At 38.3% G+C, this 21,727-nt stretch overlaps 1 protein-coding gene across 6 annotated transcripts in view; it reads left to right on the forward strand.

Annotated features, from left to right (window-relative positions):
* The window catches only part of DST (dystonin), a 296,378-nt gene that overhangs the window by 254,682 nt on the left and 19,969 nt on the right, over positions 1–21,727 (forward strand). For all 6 annotated transcript variants that reach the window (XM_032920000.1, XM_032920005.1, XM_032920001.1 and 3 more), the window contains 12 exons: positions 724–897; positions 1,724–1,879; positions 4,517–4,714; positions 5,236–5,364; positions 8,515–8,685; positions 9,950–10,105; positions 10,332–10,538; positions 12,313–12,432; positions 16,550–16,719; positions 17,067–17,226; positions 18,647–18,841; positions 20,042–20,170. In XM_032920000.1, the coding sequence (XP_032775891.1) occupies positions 724–897; positions 1,724–1,879; positions 4,517–4,714; positions 5,236–5,364; positions 8,515–8,685; positions 9,950–10,105; positions 10,332–10,538; positions 12,313–12,432; positions 16,550–16,719; positions 17,067–17,226; positions 18,647–18,841; positions 20,042–20,170 (1,965 nt within the window). The remainder of the gene's footprint in view (positions 1–723; positions 898–1,723; positions 1,880–4,516; positions 4,715–5,235; positions 5,365–8,514; positions 8,686–9,949; positions 10,106–10,331; positions 10,539–12,312; positions 12,433–16,549; positions 16,720–17,066; positions 17,227–18,646; positions 18,842–20,041; positions 20,171–21,727) is intronic.

Here is a 21,727-nt window from a genome sequence, read left to right on the forward strand (position 1 = left end):
ACATTCCCAATACATGAGTAACGTGAAAATCAAAATTTCAGTCTAACTTAGAAACCTGTCTATATGGATCTGTGACTGTGTGCTGCTGACTGGTAGGCTGTTATGGTGTATATAAAAAAAAAGGATATGTAATGATCAGGAATGTCCTCGGTTTTTTTGCTCACTTGTACTTTTTTTTTTTTGGCTGTGGGCAGGTTGTTTAATCTATGTTATGGTGTAACTTCAAATGAACCACAATCTTACATAGTTCAGAAGAACACACATATGTGAGTTGTATTCAGACTGCTGCCCAAATCACACATACAAGAGGGTGTCCTACTGAAGAAAAAGTGCTTTCAGCTCTTTTGAAGAATAATTCTATTTGAAGTTTAAAGTATTATATTATCACAAGCACAAGAGCTAGAACTTACTGAAGATATGTTCTGCCACTTTTTAAAGACCAGGGAGATCACTAGAGAATACTTTCCTGTTGGGCATCTTTATCATCCTCTGGTCATAGTCAGCAGTATGTGCTAGAATAGTAAGACGTTGCATATTTTCAGTTAGCTGGGACTGTCTGGATTATCAGTGTCTTAGGAACATTTTGACCCTGGAAAACAAACCCCCAAATTTATGAAAGTTGGCAGCGGTGCATTAGTAGTGCAAATATTGCTGTACTATGCTATATTCAAAAAGATCATTACTTGTGATATATTTATTTGTATTCTTTTTCTATTATCATAGCAATTTAAGACAGAAGCTTATCAACAGCAGATTGAAATGGAAAGACTGAACCATCAGGCAGAACTATTGCTGAAGAAGGTAACAGAGGAGAGTGACAAGCACACTGTTCAAGACCCTCTCTCAGAGCTCAAACTAATGTGGGACAGCCTAGAAGAAAAAATTATAAGCAGACAGGTAAATGAACTTGAACATGGGAGCTTTATTCATGACTTAGATTTTTGAGAAATGCTTTTTATTATATATGATGTTTTTATCAATTTACGCATTTATTCCTTTTCATTTGGACATTACAGAACTATATATAATGGAATTTGAATTTTACAATTTATTGAGTTGGTTTTATGGTTTTTAAACCCTTAGCAGTAATTTTGTCACTTCCTCTGTTGGCAGTGCCATGTCAAATCATTATTATTCTATTTTGGTTATTTGATGGCATCTTAACTAGCAGTTAAAAACATGTTTATATGTGTAGAAGTAGTATTAGCTGCTGAACTGAGCACTTGGAAAAAAAACATAAAAAACCAACAACTTAGTATTAAACTGTTTCAGCGCTCTTTCCTTAAATTATAGAAATGAAAGAGAGACTGAAAGATGCAATGCTTTGAAGTGGTTTTTTTTTTTCTAAACCGAATCATTTCACAACACAGAAAAGGTTTTTAAAAGACTATGCACCAAATTGCATTTATATTGGAATTATGTTTTAAGCGATGAAAAACTACTGTCATATCTCTGACGAGAGAACCTTCAAACTTAACTCTGCTCTGGTTATGTGGGTTCTATGAAGGTCAGGAATTTAAGCCTGGAATGTAAGGCTTTATGAGGGAATTGCTAACTCAGCTCTAACTATAAAGCAGTTGCTTGTTTTGGATAACTGTTTCTCCCTGGGTTTTATGCTATCATATGCATGTACTCTGCTCTGGATTACGGTGACTAATGGTAATATAAGCCAATTCAATAGCATTGTGAAAACATTTTATTGTTAATTTTATTTTTACTATAGCACAAGCTGGAAGGTGCCTTGTTAGCCTTGGGGCAGTTCCAGCATGCCCTGGATGAGTTACTGACATGGCTGACACATACAGAAGACTTGCTGAATGAACAGAAACCTGTGGGTGGAGACCCCAAGGCTATTGAAATTGAACTTGCCAAACATCATGTATGTAATTATAATGAATATTAACTGAAATGTTCTTTTGATGTTTATCTTAGTGGTGAGTCTTCTAGTAAAATTTAGCACTTGATAAATAATTCTCTATAGAGATTTTCAAGATGCAGGTTATAGCTGAAATGCAGGCTTGGAATCACTAAGATCTTTCCTCTTACTCCTCCATATTCTTTTGTTCCTTGCATATGCCATGCAAGTGGCATAGGTTTTAGCCAGAAAAAGAGCAGCTCACCCTAGTCTCCACATGTATTCATCTTCATCTGACCCAGAGAACTCAAAAGTTATTGAAGCTACTACTCTCCCTGAAGCAATAAACTCCTTAATTAGTTCTGTTTAAGCCAGGTCTCACAAAATGCACGACTGTTGCACGTCCTTTATTCTTTCTTCTTTCTCAGAAAATAGTGATTTCTTGTTCTGAATTTTGCAAAATTGTATCTCAGTTGGATCCAACTTAACATGGAGAGCAGTCCTGGCAAACTTTATTGTGACTTTGGAGCCCATGGAAGAATGCTTCCATTGTGCCTTTATAGAATCATAGCATAGTTAGAATACTTAGGGTTGGAAAGGACCTTAAGATCATCTAGTTCCAACCCCCTGCCATGGGCAGGGACACCTTGCACTAAACCATGTGGCCCAAGGCTCTGTCCAACCTGGCCTTGAACACTGCCAGGGATGGAGCATTCACAACTTCCTTGGACAACCCATTCCAGTGCCTCACCACCCTCACTGTAAGGAACTTCTTCCTTATATCTAATCTAAACTTCCCCTGTTTAAGTTTGAAGCCATTACCCCTTGTCCTACCACTACAGTCCCTAAGGAAGAGTCCCTCCCCAGCATCCCTATAGGCCCCCTTCAGATACTGGAAGGCTGCTATGAGGTCTCCATGCAGCCTTCTCTTCTCCAGGCTGAACAGCCCCAACTTTCTCAGCCTGTCTTCATAAGGGAGGTGCTCCAGCCCCCTTATCATCCTCGTGGCCCTCCTCTGGACTCGCTCCAACAGCTCCATGTCCTTTTTATGTTAAGGACACCAGAACTGTACCCAATACTCCAAGTGAGGTCTCACAAGAGCAGAGTAGAGGGGCAGGATCACCTCCTTTGACATGCTGGTTATTTTGAAGATTATCTCACAAGAGCAAGAGAACATCACTACCTCTGCGTGACTCTGTGCTGTTCATGGCAATGTATTCCTTCTAGGACTGAAAATTTCAATGTAGTCTTATTAATCCTCTCCTTTCTTTTAAATCTGCCATATGGTTTTTGGCCTGTATATGATGTGAAAAGTATTCGGAGTCCATTTTGGATTTAGAGAGAATTGATTAAAATTGATAATACACAGATAATTAAGGTGTTTTCATTGCATATTTCAATGCAGCTATGCAGCTTCTAAAGCCTTTTGCATCATCAGTTGGAATTTGAGCCCAGTACAATATCTACATGCCCTATATGACTAATGTTATAAATGGGCTCTTTAAAAAAAAGTTACAAACCCAGATTCTGCTCCATGAACCTTTTATATTCTTATTGAATGGGAGTAGTTTGCTACTGAAGAAGCATCCAGGCATCGTTTATGTCTGTGCTGAAGGAGTTTGCAAACATGTGAACTAATCTACTTCCTTTTCATAAAACAGAGTTTCTAGGTTAGAAAGTTCACACAGAAGTGCATCCTGCTGTGGTAGCCTGTAAAAACATCCATCTCTTGAATAACTTGGGAGAGAATAGACCTTGTTCTTAGTGAGCCTCAGCAGGAAGGAAAGGATAAGATGAATCTGTTTCGCTGAATATCACCTTTTCTGCTCCATTCAGAAAATAAAATAACAAGTATCTTCCAGTGCTTTACTTAGAAGAGTTAAAGCAAATGTGATGTATTTTGTATACAGGGGCTACTTGTGACTTCATGTTTCATCAAGTTCTCTGTATAATTATTATTCTAAAGTTCCTTTGTATTTAGCTTTGTCTTTTTTTCTGTATGCCAGCATTTTGTGGGAGGTGAGTTTGAACCTGTCCCCTGGAAGACAGCAGTCATAAACTTGAGTTTCTTAGATGGAGTTTACCATTCCCTTTCCAACCATTTTGCATATTCTCTCTTTTTTTTGGCATGGTATGGCAGTATTCTTATTCCTCTTTCTCTTCTCTTTTCAAACAAGCAGTTGGCACTACTATTTATAACAAAGTTTTTACACCTTACCCTCAAAACCAAAGCAAAATCCTATTAAAGAGAAGTATGTAGTAAATTAAGGAAAGTGAAGAAATACTTCTTCACTAGCAGTACTAGAAACTTTTCATTATTTCAGAAATATATTATTAGAATATATTATAATATATTAGAATATAATATATTAGAATATAATATATTAGAATATAATATATTAGAATATATTATAATATATTAGAATATATTATAATATATATTGTTTTTTCCAAGATCTAAAAAAAAACCAGTATTTTTGCAGAAAAGTCTGTTATAGCTTTTGATTGAAGAGACCTTAGTTATTAGCTTTGTTTGCTAATACCTGTGCTGATGTTAACTGTTGCCTTGTCACTGGATTAGGACTAGCTCAGTCACTGTGATTGCTGTCGTTCAATAGTTTATCAACATGGCCAGTCTTACATGCTGTGTTACAATTGTAGGTACTACAAAATGATGTTTTAGCTCATCAGTCTACGGTGGAAGCAGTTAAGAAAGCAGGAAATGACCTGATTGAATCGAGTGCTGTTGAAGAAGCAAGTAATTTACGGAGCAAGCTGGAACTTCTGAATCAGCGCTGGCAAAACTTGTTGGAAAAAACAGAACAAAGGAAACAGCAGCTGGACAGTGCCTTGATCCAGGTGAAAAGGAAATGATCAAATAAAGAGATAACTCGGGAAAAGTGTCTTTTTACATGAAATACATAGATAAATGTATTAGAAGAGGGCCTAAATCAAAACCATAATGCAGACACTCCTGAATTTGGAGAAAGTTTCAATGCAGCTGTATCTTCCACAGCTGGTCACTTTTATATTGCTGATAAAGGGTGAAATTCCTGTATAGGCATATTATTCAGGGAAAAGGTTGATCTCAGAGTTGCTCATTTAGCCTGCTTTCAAGATTTCCATGGGATTTTTGTTTTTATCATTTAGATTGGATTGAGCTAGTTCAAATTTTGCATTGGTTTTTTCCTTTGGGTTTTGGTTTTTTTTTTGTTTCTTTTTGTTTGGTGGGGGGTTTTTTGGTTTTGTTTTGTTTATTTAATTTCCTTTGATTATTGCAAATATCTGATAAAATGTGTTGCCAGTATACTTCTTCATCTGAGCTGGTAATAGAATGGAGAACATTTAAGTAAGGTCTAAAATGATGTGGTGTAATTTAGGCCCAAGGTTTCCATGGTGAAGTTGAAGATATGCAGCAATGGCTGACAGACACAGAACGTCAGCTGTTGGCATCAAAACCTGTTGGAGGCTTACCAGAAACAGCAAGAGAGCAGCTTAATACCCATATGGTAAGTATCAGTATTAGAATGTTTTGCAAATTGCATTTCAGGACTAACTATCTTTCAAGAGTGTTTATGGTAAATACAGAGCATGTTCTATATATCACAGTGTCTGTACAGTATCTTAAAAAATTTTAATAGCCTTCAAAACAACGCTGTTATTTTCAGTGTCGGAAAAGTAGCTGCTTGGGAGATGCCCAAAGCTGAACCATTAATAGTGTTGAGACAGAAATAAAGGAATTTTTCCATCTTTTTTCTTAGAAAGAAAAACAGAAAGTGTTTATAGATTTTTCAGTGATTCTTATTCTTCTTTTACTTCTGTCCTCGTTTATACTTTTCTAAGGTATGAAGATGAATCTGAAAATGGTTCGCATTCATTGGGCTTTGCATTAAAAGACTCGATCCTTTATTCTGTATCTAACCAAAGCTGACATTAAAGTCAACATTAGCAAAATGCAATAAGGACTACTGGCTCATATAAAGGCTCTGCTTTAGAAATGGCAAGCTGATCAGGATGCCTGAGTTATTCCCTTCCTGCCCTTCCTTTCTCTTTAAGAAACATTCTGTGGAGTTCTCTGCCCTGTAGAACCATAGGGCTTAAAAAAAGACACTTTAACTTGATGTCTCACCTCAGAGGGAGGTGGTTCATAGTGCTCCATTCATGTAAAATCACGTTGTGCTGTTAGGCCAGGATATAAACTCAAACCAAGTGATCTAAACTCCTGACCTCCTGGCTCAGATGTAACAGTGATATTTACTGAACTGTCCTTGAACTCAAATACGCCTGACACTATTTCCATTAGAATGCTCCATTGTCATAGCTTTAAAAGTCAGATTTATTTTAGAATGATGCTGAAGATCCTTGCCCACCAATGTGGGGCACTCTTTTGCTCTTCCGGGTTTGCTTTTTCATCCAAAATTTACCAATGACTATTTTTGAGAAGGAAAATAATTTCAAGTTTTAAAATCAGTTATGATAGGAAATGATGATGACACAGAAATAATCTTCAAATAATTTTTGAACCCCTCCAATCCTTCTCTTTTTGTCTTAAAGGGGAAAAAAAAAAAAAAAAGGCAAACCCCACCCCCCCTTTTTTTTTTCTTTTTTTTTTCTGTGGGATTTGGGCATAATCACGATTCTGTGAGAGCCAGTGGAGCTCTTTCCATTTTTTTTTTTCGTCCTGGACTTAGTCAGATCAAGACCAAAAAAAATTGCCCGGAAAATTTCAGGGTTTTCTTTGGTACATTCTTTTAATACACAGATTTTCTATACTTATACGTTCAGATAGATTAGTTAAGGAATCTTTAAACTGAATGTAGTATTACAGTTGGAACAAATATGAATGTGTCCCAGTAATATGTTGTCGATATGTACAATCATTTCCTAAATGTACATCTACATTTCAAAGATTGTTACTATCATATAACTGTAGGCATTGAATTGTCATCCTTTAATGTATATAACCCTTAAAAAATAGGGCTTGATTTCAGTATTTGAGTTCAGTTAAAGCCCAGTGCATTCTGTGTAAATTCTCTCTCCCCCTCTCCTTTTCCCTTTCTGTTTTCGTTTTGTGGCAGCTGAAATGTTGAGGCCACTTGTCATGTTGAGTACTACTTACCATAAGTTCCACATTCAAACTTGCTCCTAAGTGATATAAACCATGTCAATTTGTGACATGAAACTGAAGAAGAAAGTTTTGCACTATATTTTTATTTGATTCTCATTGGAAATAATGTTTGAGCCATCTTCCTGAGTTACAAGGTCTGTTTCTATAGATAGGAATAAAAGAGCACTCAACCATAATCAGTTCACAAATGGAGTTGGGATTGGGCAGCATTTCTAGCTAAGGCAACTCCAGGAAAACAAAAGGTATGAAGAGACATTACAGGACACCAGCGGGAAAGGGGCTTAAAAAAGAGGGTTCTTTGGCTCTCTCAGTGCTGCTTAGAACACCCCTCCCTTTTTTTCTTACAATAATTTTTTTAGTTCTTCCTTTAAAAAGAACTTTGTTTCTGCCCTGTTAAGGAAGGCAGAAATCACACTTCTGGTTAAGAGAGTGACTGCACTGCAGATAGAATCACTGTGATGAGCCCCTGTCTTAGGCTGAGCCCAGCCACAGTGTTTGGGGCTACTCCTGTCACACACTCCTTGCTGTGTCTCACCTATGCTGTGCTCCTTATGTTTACTTTTGAGGGGTTCTTGTGCTGCAGTAAAAAAAGATGCTCTGGGGAGTTACAGAAACCAGAAACACTGTAGGGAGGTTGGGAGGAAGCAGGCTAGATGACACCACTGTTCATAGTCCTCAGAAAGAAAGCAAGAAGCTTTCTGTCCTGTTAAAATCTTAGCTCATAGTTGAACTTTTCTGCATTGCTTTGCCCTCCTCTGTGATCAGGTACAACCCTGTGCACAATTCTCTCTTAATCTAAAGAAAATGTTGGGTTTGGGCTCTTGTCCTGGGAATCAGAGGAAAAAGTTTTTCCTCCTATTTGCAAGCCGCTTGCTGCTCGTGTCCTGGAAGATGTTCCTCATTTTGGAGTCTGCAGCAGCTTCATTAGTACATTTTGTATGGTCTGTTACAAATATTGAACATAGCCTTCTGACTCATAGGAATGCAATACACCTCATTTTTAACATGGTTAAAAAAGAATAGTTAGTAGAATAGTTAGCAAGTAAAACAGTTGTTACCATTATTCTACCAGCTTCCTTCGTATGTGTAAAATGTCTTCAGTGCTGTTCTGTAGTTAATGAAGATAGAAAACAAGAGACAATGTACAATAAAGCAGCCCTCCCAAGTTGTCCCACCCATCTTTGAAGGTGTATTGAATAGGTCTGGGCTTTCAGCGCACTGCATAATGCAGACACTTTTTGTTTCAGATGGACTTTAAACCAACTTTAAAATCTGGTGCAATAAACACATAGTACTTTCTTTGCCAAGCTTTGGATCTTAGAGAAAATGTCTGACAGACAATACAAGTTCTCATTTCCTGAAGAATCGGGCCCTTTCTTTGCTCATTTGGCTTTTTATGATTTACATATGGTTCCCTTATTAGCCTTAATCATATGCACTAAATGTTGAGGGAGGAATAAATGTTATCCTAGCATTTGTAAAGAGTATTGAATTTCTACCTGACTTATTTTTTGGTGCTTGCTTTATTTAGGAACTTTGTGCTGCCTTTGAAGCCAAAGAAGAGACATATAAATGTCTAATGCAGAAAGGCCAGCAGATGCTCGCAAGATGCCCAGAGTCTGCTGAAACAAACGTTGAGCAGGACATAAATAACTTAAAAGAAAAATGGGAATCAGTACAAACAAAGCTCAGTGAAAGAAAAGTATGTGTTTTTACATAAAAATAGAAGTGTAAATCATGTATGTAAGGACATTAATGTTCAGTGCATTATGCATACATACTTGCTTGATCTTTAAGTTTAAATTCAGTTGTAGAGACAGTTATGCAAAATGCGTTGGTGTATTTAGAGAGTACTGGGGAAAAATGGGATTCAGGAAGATGACTATCCATAATTTGGAGCGAGGATGTTTGAGAATGGCACGAGTCTGTTCCATATGTTCCATAGAAATACGTTAAATGATACTGATAATGCTCAGGGCTTTTCTGGTTTTTATTTCAGTAATTGTAGACATGAGAGAGTGAATAAAATTATTTGATCATTCAAGTTTCTCTCCTTCTCAGTACAGAATCGCTGCATTAATTTTCCTAGCTTTTATCCATTTGTTTTTTCTTAAACTTCCCAAACGCTTGGCCGTTTGCCATGTACTTCAAGTGACTACCTTCTCTTCTAACATAGATCAATGGCATGACTTCACCGATATGCAACATACATTTTCTTATTATGCATTTCATTTTGCTTTCATTCCTTCACGAACTATAGTCCATTTGTTCTACCTCAGTCAAACAATGAAGAATATCAATAACTACAAACAGGGTAACTCTCTGTACAGCCCTGATATATATAAAGAACAAATATTTAACTCACAGTGTAGTCTTATTTTAATGTAAGAATGCTGGTGTCTCATAAGGTAACTGTATAATGTAAGAACATCAAACTAATTAATACCAAATATGAGCACCTTCTTGCAGGAAGCTGTAAGGTTAGAGTGCTCAGCTATGCAAGCAGTGCAGTTGTTTGAAAATCACTGACTGCTGTCTCATGATCAATAGAAATTCTGTATTCAAGATTCAGGCAATCTAAGTGGCAATTGGACTTTGTTAGAAAGAAGTGGTCTGAGCAAACTTGTACTTTGTTCTGCTGGTTTTGTTCTGAAATTGGTAAATCCATATGTCCTGTTAAGTAGTAGAAGATGTAATGTTCTAATGTGGAAAATTTTATCTTGCTACGAGGTGCTGTACTTTCTATTCATCTATCATGTATAATTTTGCTGTTACTCTTCTATCTATCTCCTTCAATATGCTCAAATGTAAGCTGTTACTTTAGAACTCAGAAACTTTGAGTTGGAAAAATGTTTTAAAATGCTAAACTAAAATGGTTTACTCCAAAATGCTGAACTAAAATGGTTTATTTGGCTGAAGCTCCTGCACAATATCAACTGCTATTAAAGTATGACCTATCTTTACAGACCAAACTGGAAGAAGCCCTCAATTTAGCAATGGAGTTCCACAACTCACTTCAAGATTTCATCAATTGGCTTACTCAGGCTGAGCAAACTCTAACTGCAGCTTCTCGGCCAAGTCTTATCTTGGACACTGTCTTGTTTCAAATTGATGAACACAAGGTATGTAAAGAAACAGATGTGTAATGTTTTTCTCCCACTCTGTAGAGATACTTCAACAATGTCCAAATGAACCATGTAATGCTGGCACTCGAAGAAACATTTGTTTAGAATTGCATTTTATAGTCTTTCTTGCTACGTCATTCTTTTATCAGACTGTTTTTTTTCAGTGTTTACCCAGTGCTTGGGCAACATAATATTCAGAGTAATTTTCTCCCTTTTTTCAAAGGTTTTTGCCACAGAAGTGAATTCTCATCGAGATCAGATCATAGAGCTGGACAAAACTGGAACCCACTTGAAATATTTCAGCCAGAAACAGGATGTTGTCCTTATTAAGAATCTGCTGATTAGTGTACAGAGTCGATGGGAAAAAGTAGTTCAACGCTTAGTTGAAAGAGGAAGAGCTTTGGATGATGCAAGGAAAAGAGCCAAACAGGTAATTGGACAACAGCTGTTGTACACTTCTTTGAACTTAGCTGTAATTACATCCAGACTTGAAGAATATGGTGCCTTAAAGCACTTTCAAGTAAGTCTTGAGCTTAGCGTAACAGACACTGTTGAGTTAGTGGAGCAATTTCTGTGATTCAATCACAGAGCACTTCATTCAGGAGGTGAAAGTGTTGTTTTCAACCCGAGTGGTGACTTCTGTCTGCAATACAGGATAGTCTGAAAGAAGAAAGTTACAATATGGCTTCCAGATGTATATTAGTGCCATCTATCCTCAAAAAGAAGTTTCACAATCAACCCCTTATATTTTAAAGAATGTGATGAACCCCTTTCAAGTAATCTGTGGGAGTATCCCTTAGTATTTTCTTTTTGGATTTGTGTAGTGCTCTGATTGATACTCATCACTTCCTCAATCTCTTATGTTAGTTACTAGACTGATATTTTCTGTGTGGTAAGATATCTCCATTTATTTTCTTAAAAACCTGGAGAGTTGTTGGGGTTTTTTGGGGTTTGGTTTGTTGGGGGGTTTTCTGGGGGGGCTTTGGGGGTTTTTTTTATACAGTTTTCCTCACCAGGGAACGTTCAGGTTTTTTCCTTAGATTCATGTTCCCCTCACTGAGGAACATAAATGATAAGATGCAAAATGTGTGAGAGGAGTATAATTTGTTTAAATATCAATAGGAAGTTCTAGCTTCTTTTTATTCAAGTGAACATGACTATTCAAGATTTGGTAATGTTCACAGCCAAACCATGTTGCTATGTTTACTGCTACTACTACTCAGCTCGTAGAGTAAGAACTACTCTGAGCAATAAATTAGCTTATAAGCCAATCAAATGATACTTGTTTTCCAGCAGTTTCTTTTGTGCATTCACACACACAGCAGTTCTGCAATGAGATGGGTTTCATCTCTATATCCATTTACAGAGCTGAATACAATAAATTACTAATTTAGGATGACACCTACTTCTGCAGAGCAGGGAGGGAGTATGAGAGGGTACAGGTGTCAAGGCCTGAGACACAGCCCTAAACAACAGGGTCCAGGAGCCTTGAGAGATTTCTGAACTAGTTTCTGTGCATTCATCTGTAGGCGTCCTAGGCAAGAATCATTTTCAAAAGAGACAGAGAGAGAGAAACAACCGGCTTAGAAAAATTGAATCCCAAAGGGATGCCACTTTGTGAAAGCTCTTTGAATCTTTAGTCTTTCCCTGCTTCCTTCCCTGAAGCACTCTTTTTGTTGAGACAGGAGGGAAGATCAAGAATCTGTTCCTTGCCCGTCAAGATAGCATTTGATATAATAAGAGCATTTATGAGTATCCCAGGGAAAATCTTGGGCATCCATCCATACAGGAGTTTTCCCTAGTGATTTACTACTATTATGGGACATGCCGATATGTTGTCCCATATAGGCTATAGCTAAGTCCCATTCTTGTTGTATTTACAATTCATTACTAAGAATATAGGAAGCTAAATGAGCAAGGTGTCAACAGAAGTTACAGCTATGTCTCTGAAAGATGCATACTGTATGTGTAGGTCATGTACTTTAAAGGTTCTTAATTCATCTGGGAGAAGGCAGGCTAAGTGCAGTGGGCATGTGCTTGGGCTAGTCCTCTTTGAGAGACCAGGGAGAAAAAGCATACCAAATCTTTCCAAAGTCTGCCAAATACTTGATTGGCCTGTAGAGAATTGGTTGGGGTTTAATGTTTTCAAACTATTTTATGAACCAGTGAATTTTAAATTCCATGCAAACCTCACTTCCCTGCAGTTCCATGAAGCCTGGCACAAACTTATGGAATGGCTGGAAGAGTCAGAGAAATCTTTGGACTCAGATCTTGAAATCGCAAATGACCCTGATAAAATAAAGATGCAGCTCGCACAGCATAAGGTGAGTCATGAATGATGACATACAAAGTGCCCAGTGAGGTGGAGGTAAGCCTTTCAGCCTCGTACTGTTCAGTCAGCAAAGGAAGTAGATTTGTGGCCTTGTTACAATGGAGTGCTTATTTGCATCAAATTAAATGGTGGCGCGTTACAGGTGAGCAGTGAAAAAAACTTTTTATGGTATCTGGTCTGTGGGGGAATAGTAATACAGGACCATGGAAACTTTAAAAAACAAAGTAATATTATCTCAGTATAGGACTCTCTGAAGAGGTTTTATTACAGGGATTTTTCAGTACTTCAACCACAAATTTACCATTTTTCATCTAGAAAGTACAGTGACACCGTTAGTAGCATAAGTGGTTTCTCTTAATGGGATTTAAAATTCCAGGACCAGCTTTCCACAAACCCAGCTACTGCAGGTGAAAATGTAAAAATCTCCCTGATTGACTTGCCTGTGCAGAAAATAAAGATAATATAACAGCTCTGTAGTTCCATCAGACACAGAGCAAAAGGAAAGACGTAAGAAGTCTTCACTTCATTTTTACTTTTGAAAAGAGCCTAGAATAGTATATTACTGAGGATCAAGTAGGTGAGTGGTAGAATCCTCACAGGCAGACTGTATCTCAAGATTTATCTTGGAGCAGTTTCATCAGAGTCAGAATTTTGAGAGATCATTAATTTTTCTGCATTTTGGCATGTATTTTCTTCTACTTTTCTTGTGAGTTTTACTGTTCTCCATTTGCTGCTATTTTTTCATTCTGCACAATATCCCCAAGGGTTTGTGTATCTAATTTTTTTCTTCTCAGTGTAGCTTCTGATGATTGCTTTTACCTCCAACAAGTTTTGCCATGTTTATTAATGATTGTTTACTGCATCAGTCTGCTTTATATTTTTATCATCTCTCAGTTTACATTATGATTTAAGTATTATTTATCAACCAGGAAAGCATTCTCCTTTAATATGGCTAAAGTTGGCTGTTGGTCAAGCAAAAAATAGTTTTACCTATGTTTGCTGTAAAAGCTTCTAGATCAAACCTACATTAACATTGTTATGCAAATGCTGCAATTACAGTTTGTTCTGGGATTGCTGATGCTTTCAGAATTTGAAGTCAGCAGTGGAAACTGAGGAAAAAAACCTTGCTGTTAAGATAGTCTGTCTTGTCTTCTCTGACTGTACTAGTCTTTTAATCATTTCACTCCTGTCTTTATGTAAGTTCAAACTCCTCACAAGTACAGTCCACACGCTGTGACTTCGCTTTGAGGTCCTTTCAGGACTCTACCTGCGTTCTTCTCCCCTCTTCTGAAATGTTACACTTGATAATACCACTTGTTCTTTATACCTACAGCAGTATGTTTTATGAGTGCAGGCTTCCTCACATGGATTGGCAGACTCGTCGCTTCTCTGTGATATCTTTTTTTCAGCTTCTTTTTGTATAAAATGCCTGCAAAGAATAGCTACTTGAGTTGCTTGAATCGCATTAAGGAATGGGATGGGACATTAGGATTGAAACTGGCAGTTTGGAGGAAAAAGATGAATGTGTGTGAGAGAGGGAATTCTGTGAACTTTGTGACTTTAAACTTCAAACAGTTCCCCCCCTTCGAGAAATCAACTCAATTGTTTTTTAATGAGCTGTCAAACCTCCAAACACTGCAATGTCCTTCCTTGTATTTTGAGTCTTTTCCTTCTACTCCCACATATACCCTCTGTGTCTGTCTTTGTCTTTCTGTCCAGCCTTGAAGGTTTCCTTGCTCCATTTAGTTAACGATTTTGCTATCTGAACTGAATGTGTGCTGTAAGGAATAATTTGGAGTCACTCTTTGCCAGTTGTTACTGCCAAAAGAAAAAAAAGTCACTGAAAGAGAAAAGCCAAGATAATATGTTTTCTCTCTCACTCACATTTAGTGTGTTGCCAGGGACTTTTGGGGGTTATTCATGGTCTGTTTATCAGCAATTTTTTCTCATTTTTGGAATTCAGGAATGGAAAAACCCATGCTGGGTCACCCAGTCCATTCCTGTGCTAATGCTCAATGTTCCTTACAGTGCATTTATATGAACCTGGATAATTTTATCTGTATGTTCCCATCTTCCTTAAAGGGAAGGTAGATAGATGAACAAAATCTCAGTAATTAACTTACCTGTCTGCTCCGAGCAGCTTAAACCAAAATCTACTCTCAGTTACATCTCTGTGAAATAAAATGGAAGTAGATGTGGTACAGTGTGTGTAGTCTCTCAAAGAAAGAACTGACTACAAGCCTTTGTTCACCTTTACATCTGTTTTACCTGTGTGATCCTTCTCTGGCTGCAATTTCATTGTGTTTCCTCATGCACACCAAGTCACCCTGTGCATGTAGTGTTAAGTAGTTAACAAACCCCATCGAATAAAAGACGTACAGACATACTGTTTGCATTAAAGGAACTTTTATTTAAAAAAAAAAAAAAAAAAAGTTATTTTCATTTTGAAAACTGTTTTTATTGTCATTTTAGGTTGACAGTGGTGGTTGTATTCTTTCTTAAAGTGTGTTTCCTCGTTTTATATGAGGAAAATAAAAGGACAGTAAGGAAATACTACATGACGAAACAAATGTTTTTGGTTTTTTTTTCCCTGATGAATTCTTATCCTCAGTAGCCTGAAAATACCTTAAAGTAAGGACAGTACAGTGCAAAATACCAAGCAAGTTTTAAAAAAGGAACCTTGGATCACCCTGGGTAAAGTGTCCCACTGTCCACATGGCATAACCCAGTGTCCACCTCCTACTTAAGACACCTCCATTCCACCTAAGCTTTCCCTGACACACATTCACGTCTAAAAAGAGCAGATGACTATGCGAATGCATGGGAAAGTTGGTGGAAGAGTTGAGAGTTGCCGTGGCACAGGTTGGTGCGGGCCAGCTGGGAACAGCTTGCCAGTCTGAGGTGAGCAGCTGTGCACGTGCTGGCAGTGACCATGAGGAATCCTTGCAGTCTCTACATGCCTGAGGAATTACTGTGAGATATAAGTGGTAACTGTTTCCTTGCTGGATGTGGTGGTACTGAATGTTGCTCTGAACCAAATGAAAATCTGTTTCAGCAAACGTTGAGCAAAAGCTCTTTCGGCTTTTTGTGGAGGTAAAAAAAAAAAAAAAAAAAAAGAGGAATATTTATTTGATTCTCTATATATGACTTTCCTAAAGCAAACTTGTGACTTTTTTCCTTCTAAACTGATTTCCTGCTAGCAGTTCACAAAGGGGTGAAATAAAAGACTTCAAGCATTGCTACCATTTAAAAGTTGCTGTGTTGGGCTGGTTTTGTCTTTTGGCAGTGTTCCTTTGTTTAATTATTTACTCTGTCAGTCGGTGAACTCCTCTGCGGTCTCAGATGAGCTATGTTTCTGTGTGTTCCTCTGTGCCTGTGGAAAGCTTTCAGAGGCTTTTTGCAGAAGGAGCTGTCATAGTTGGCAGGCAGATGCAACTGCTGTGTCACTGTCATCTTCCCAAGTCCCTGGATCACAGAAACCTGCTTCTGATCATTATTTCCAACCCAAATTGAGTTATTGGATGTCACCTGGCTGCTTCTTTGCCTGGATCTGTACACATTTGGCATACAGTTCTTCCCAGTTACAGTATGTTTCAGTTTTAGGAGGGTCGAATGCTTGTGGTTGGAGGTTTCCCGGCTTGACCATGATGAGCTAAAACAGAATGACCTTTGTAGCCATTGGGGTGCTCTACACTGGCTTGACATCTTAGTATATAAAAATATAGTGTGAAGACTACTCAGTTCATGGCTTCCAAACTAGCAGTTCTTTCACATTCTTCTGACTACCCTTGCTGAAATTTAGGAATATTATGGCAGGATGGGAATCATTGCTCTCACTGAAGGAGGGATTTTCCAGAAGTTGTTCCAGTGGGTAGAGCTCCATTCCCAGAGAGGGACAAAAGGGATTCTGCTCCTGTCAAGCCCCATATAATTGCAGGTGCACTGTGGGACTAGCAGCCCAGAAATTTTGCAATCAATCAGCTTAAAATTTTCTTGCAGCAACATCTACAATTTCCATTGCAAATAATATGTTAGAGATTGATTAATTAACTGTGTCCTGTAAGCAGTTAATGCTATATGGGTGTTTTCTTTTTCTTCCATATGTGTAGGAATTCCAGAAATCTCTTGGTGCCAAACATTCTGTGTATGATACCACAAATAGGACTGGACGCTCCTTGAAAGAGAAAACCACCTTGACTGATGACAATTTGAAACTTGATGATATGCTGAGTGAACTAAGGGATAAGTGGGATACAATTTGTGGAAAATCAGTGGAAAGGTAATGGAAAACGAATTTAATTGTTCAGCAGATAAGAAAAAGGCTTAAGAGAATTCTTTTGGCTTCTGTTTTGGCTTTTGTTGTGTAAAAGTAAAAGCAGAGTGGCTAGCTTCTTTGATAATTAAGAATGCCAAAGCAGTAAAATACCAGAAATGCACATTCTCCTGGTAGTATGGAAAAGGACTGGGGTGAGAGGTGGGGTGGGCCCACTATTTAAAAAAAAGGAAACACCAATTTAAAGCTCTCAGTTGTTATTATTTTATGGTGAAAATGTTTTCTTAAAGTGAATAATTAGTGTGTGTGTTCATTTTAATTTTTTTTAATTTTCAATGTTTTTTTTCCCCCAGACAAAATAAACTGGAGGAAGCCCTGCTATTTTCTGGACAATTTACTGATGCTCTGCAAGCTCTCATTGACTGGTTATACAAAATTGAACCTCAGCTAGCAGAAGATCAACCAGTACATGGAGACATTGATTTAGTGATGAACCTGATCGACAATCACAAGGTAATTCCAAAAATACTCTTTTTTAATAACTAAATTGGTCATAAGTGCAGCATTTTAATGCTGTCTTTATTTGGCTGTTCAGTAATTTTTAGAAACAGTTTTGGAACACAAACATGTTATCAACAATGGAAGATGCTATAAAACATACATGGAAGAAGATAACTGTTAGTCACATTAACACCAGTTAGCATTGAGATACTCTGTTTAATGCTGCTATCCTGTGTGTTTATGAATATCGTGTCAAAAATCACAAGTGTGCATTAATGAATATGTGATTCTGGGCAAGAGGCAGCAAAACTATTTTACTGGAAATCTTTGGGGAGACAGGGTTTTTTATTTAGTTAATCTGTTAACCAAATGTCCAGGGTACTCACCATGACTACAGCAGCCTTGCAAACCTCTAGGGCTGCTGTATATTCATTGAGAAGTTGCAAGGCTTGAGTTATGCATGGGAGTATACAACTATACAATGGCCCAGGAAGCCTACATTGGCAAGCCACAGTATTTTGGTACTGAAGTGGTTTTGGAGATGGGAGCAAGTAGGAAGTGTAGGATTGTGCCTCTGAATCCCGGTTTGCAGTTCAGTATGTTGAAAGAAACGGCTGTTGAAGTTAGTGGTATTGCAAAGGCTACACACAGTTGGAGCTCTGGAGCCTGGGAGGATCATGAGCTGGTGGTCCGTCTGTTCATCTACCAGTGACTTGCAGTATCCAAACACTGTTCAGTGGGGAGGAGGTTTTGTCGCTCATGAAAAAAAGTATTTTGAAACATGGGCTATCCATAAAAACTAACCTGGAATATCAAGAATTGCTTTTGAAATCCCACTGTATATTACAAGTAAGTCTTGGTCAGTAGCATGGTATACTGCAATTGTTGTATCTTTTAAGAGCTTCCTTTATGTACCTGGAGCTTGTTCAATCTCAAATGCGAGCATCCTCTCACATAAATATATAAATATGTGGTGAGATATGCAGCCTTACAGTCAGATCCCAAATGGGGGTTTATTTCTGATTTTCTGATTTTAAACCTTCCTAATTGTTAGTGTTTTATCTGATCTTTTCCTGCCACGGCAATCTTGTGCATTAATCAGCGTGTCAGATCAGTTGCTTTGATGAAGAGGGTAAAGCCAGCGTGGTAAGGAGGCTGGATTTCCCATGCATTGCATGAAGGTGGGTTCTCAGGATCTGCCTGACATTTTCCTACCATATTCCAGTTTTATTAGGATAGGGTAGAGTGTAAATATCTTCATATGGAGTCTAATAAGCTGAACTTCTGTGTTTTGCATCACTTAGATGGAATTACTCTTAACTAAACTAAATCTTTATTTCAATTTCTTTTTATAACCAGTAGTTTTTTCTTATTCTTTACATAATTATGTCTTAATGAGTCAAACATTTCAAATATATTTGGTGGTGCCTAGGTTTTCCAGAAGGAGCTGGGGAAAAGAACAAGCAGTGTCCAGGCTCTGAAGCGCTCTGCAAGGGAGCTGATAGAAGGCAGTCGTGATGACTCTTCCTGGGTCAAAGTCCAAATGCAGGAGCTGAGCACTCGATGGGAGACAGTTTGTGCTCTATCAGTATCCAAGCAAACACGACTGGAACAGGCTCTTCGGCAGGTAGAGGACTACTAATGGTGCTACATGTACTTTATGCAGCGAAAATACCTTGCAGTCTAGTTGCCAAAATTTTAATTTCATTTTCACTTGATGTCGTTCAATTTAATTTAATTTCATTTGAAAATACTCATTTTCTTGTTCATACATTGCTTACCTTGTCTCTGTCCCCTTACCACAGCGCATAAGTAATGCCTTTTAGCATTTATTACTGTTATTATTAGTCTATACCACAAATGCAAAGCAAATGTTTCAGAAACCTTACCATCTAAGGAGGTCACTGAAGATACAGTCAAGCGTGAAGGGTGACTAAGAACTATGCCCCCTTCACAGGAAGCTGGAGATTGCAATCACATTTATGTCCATCGTCCCTTATTGGAAAGAAGTAAATTTGTGTACTGAAAACTTGTTTACGTTGGCACAATTACAGTGCACAGTGAAGTACACTGCAGTAAGAAGGAGCTGTGCACTCAGGAGCTAGAACAGTCTATGTGTGTCAGTACTGGCTGGTACCACTCCCAAACAAATAGGTCCATCTGTACTGTTTCCAAACCTAAGACAATATGGATGTACAGCTCGGCAAAGATACACTAGCTTGGGTTGATGCTGGGTTTGGGCTCCTGCCATAGTGGTGTATCCACTATACAAAATTCCTGCCCTGCTTTTCCTAGGGTACTGTGTTTGTCCAGCTCTCCAGTCTCTCAGCAGGCACAATCCTGAGCTACCTCAGACACTAATTGTGTCTGAATATGGCTGCACCTGAAGGTGGAACTCTCTTGTTTCTCCCAGACATAAAAGGGTCAGTCACCAGCAGGATGTCAATTCATTTTGCTTAACTGATGATTTAGGCTATGCAGAAAATACAGTTCTCATCTCCCCAGCTGGTCCATGAAAGCACCTCCCGTGTAATTTGTCAGCGTGAAGGCATGACATTCTCAACTGAGCTGCAAATACACTATAAATCAGATGGCTAAGAGCATGAACAGGCTTTTAGGCTTCGTATAATTTTTTTGGGAAGCGTGAGATATTTTTACAGTTATGAAAATGCAGTACTGTATATCATTGACTTTTTAATGGAAAGTTAATGTGCCAGTACTGCTGCATGATTAATGACTCCAAATGTGGAATTAGTCTCCTTGTATAAGCTGCAGTGTGCCTGTCAGATCGCCTTCTGAGTGACCATGACTTCTTGCATTTTAACAGGCAGAAGAATTCCACTCTGTTGTCCATGTCCTTTTGGAGTGGCTGGCAGAGGCAGAGCAGGCTCTTCGTTTCCATGGGGTCCTTCCGGATGATGAAGAGGCCTTGCGTACACTGATAGACCAGCATAGGGTAAGCAAGAAAATGAAGGGGGTGCTCTTCATTTTAATAGGTCTGTTAGAGGATAGAATAAAGGAAAGGAGGCAAAGTCTATCCCATACAGTCCTATGCAGCATCCAGTGTTTGTTTTTGCAACTGTCTCTATAGAGAAGAAGAAATAGAATGGAGCTGACAGTTTGGTGCCTATACTGGTGTTGGGCTGTTGTTTCAATCATCTTGGCTTGCTAAGAAAATAATGGGCCTTTAGAAAGTTGCTGTAAGCATTTAGAGACAGATGCAAACCTCTCTGGAATATATGCTGCCTGACAGTTATAACACAGTCTTCTAGCATAGAAAACCTTAGCACCATTGAGCAAAACAGCATATACTTTTCTCACAAGGACATTTGTAAATGTCAGCAGAATGATGTTATCATCCGTTAACCTGCTGTCATGGTGAAACAGCATGCTGTCATGGTGAAACAGCGTGCTGTCATACCTCATGTGCCTTAGGTACTGCAATACTTCAGTGCCATAGGTACTGCAGATACTAGATTACACAACATCAAACTAGCTTTGCAATAATGAAAAATGGCTAAATAAGGAACATAGAGGTCATTTACTCTTCAAACAGGAGGATACAAACATACACATTTTTAAGTGAGAAGAGAAGGCTGCACGGAGACCTCATAGCAGCCTTCCAGTATCTGAAGGGGGTCTATAAGGATGCTGGGGAGGGACTCTTCCTTAGGGACTGTAGTGGTAGGACAAGGGATAATGGCTTCAAACTTAAACAGGGGAAGTTTAGATTAGATATAAGGAAGAAGTTCCTTACAGTGAGGGTGGTGAGGCACTGGAATGGGTTGCCCAGGGAGGTTGTGGATGCTCCATCCCTGGCGGTGTTCAAGGCCAGGTTGGACAGAGCCTTGGGCCACATGGTTTAGTGCGAGGTGTCCCTGCCTATGGCAGGGGGGTTGGAACTTAAGGTCCTTTCCAACCCTTACTATTCTATGATTCTATGATTCTAAGTCTCTACAAAACTCTTCTCATAAGTGCAGTAGTAATAGTACCAACGATGTAGTGCCCACAATATTATAGAATAAATTATAAGAATAATGGATGTGTTCATCTTTGTTCTGAAGAAAGTTATAACAAAACTTACGGAGAGTGGAAAAGCATCCTGTTTAAATTGAGTTTGGGAATAATATTATGCAGAGGAGTGCGTGCAGGGTACAACTATAATGGTTTGTAACTAAGGACTGCAGACTGCAATGTTTTGAAGAAGTTTTCAGATTTAATTTAGGGCCCTGGAAACTGGATGCTGTCCTTTAGCCGGCAAATGTATGTGTGCATCAGTGTGTGCTGACTAATGTTGGCAGTAGCAACCTGCTGTTTCCAATGCAGCGAAATTTGTCTTTCAGCTGCCTTTTTCCTCCACATGTGCTTCATCAGTTCCCTTTTATTTAATTTTTTTGTCTTCTGAATACAGAAGAAAGAATTGTCTGAATGAAATCTTAGGTCCACTGAAATAATTAGAAAAAAACAGCTTAAAATGCTCCTTCTACCATGTAGGTTGACTAACAAAATATTT

Source organism: Strigops habroptila, chromosome 6 (assembly GCF_004027225.2).
Source record: "Strigops habroptila isolate Jane chromosome 6, bStrHab1.2.pri, whole genome shotgun sequence".
NCBI classification, from domain to species: domain Eukaryota; kingdom Metazoa; phylum Chordata; class Aves; order Psittaciformes; family Psittacidae; genus Strigops; species Strigops habroptila.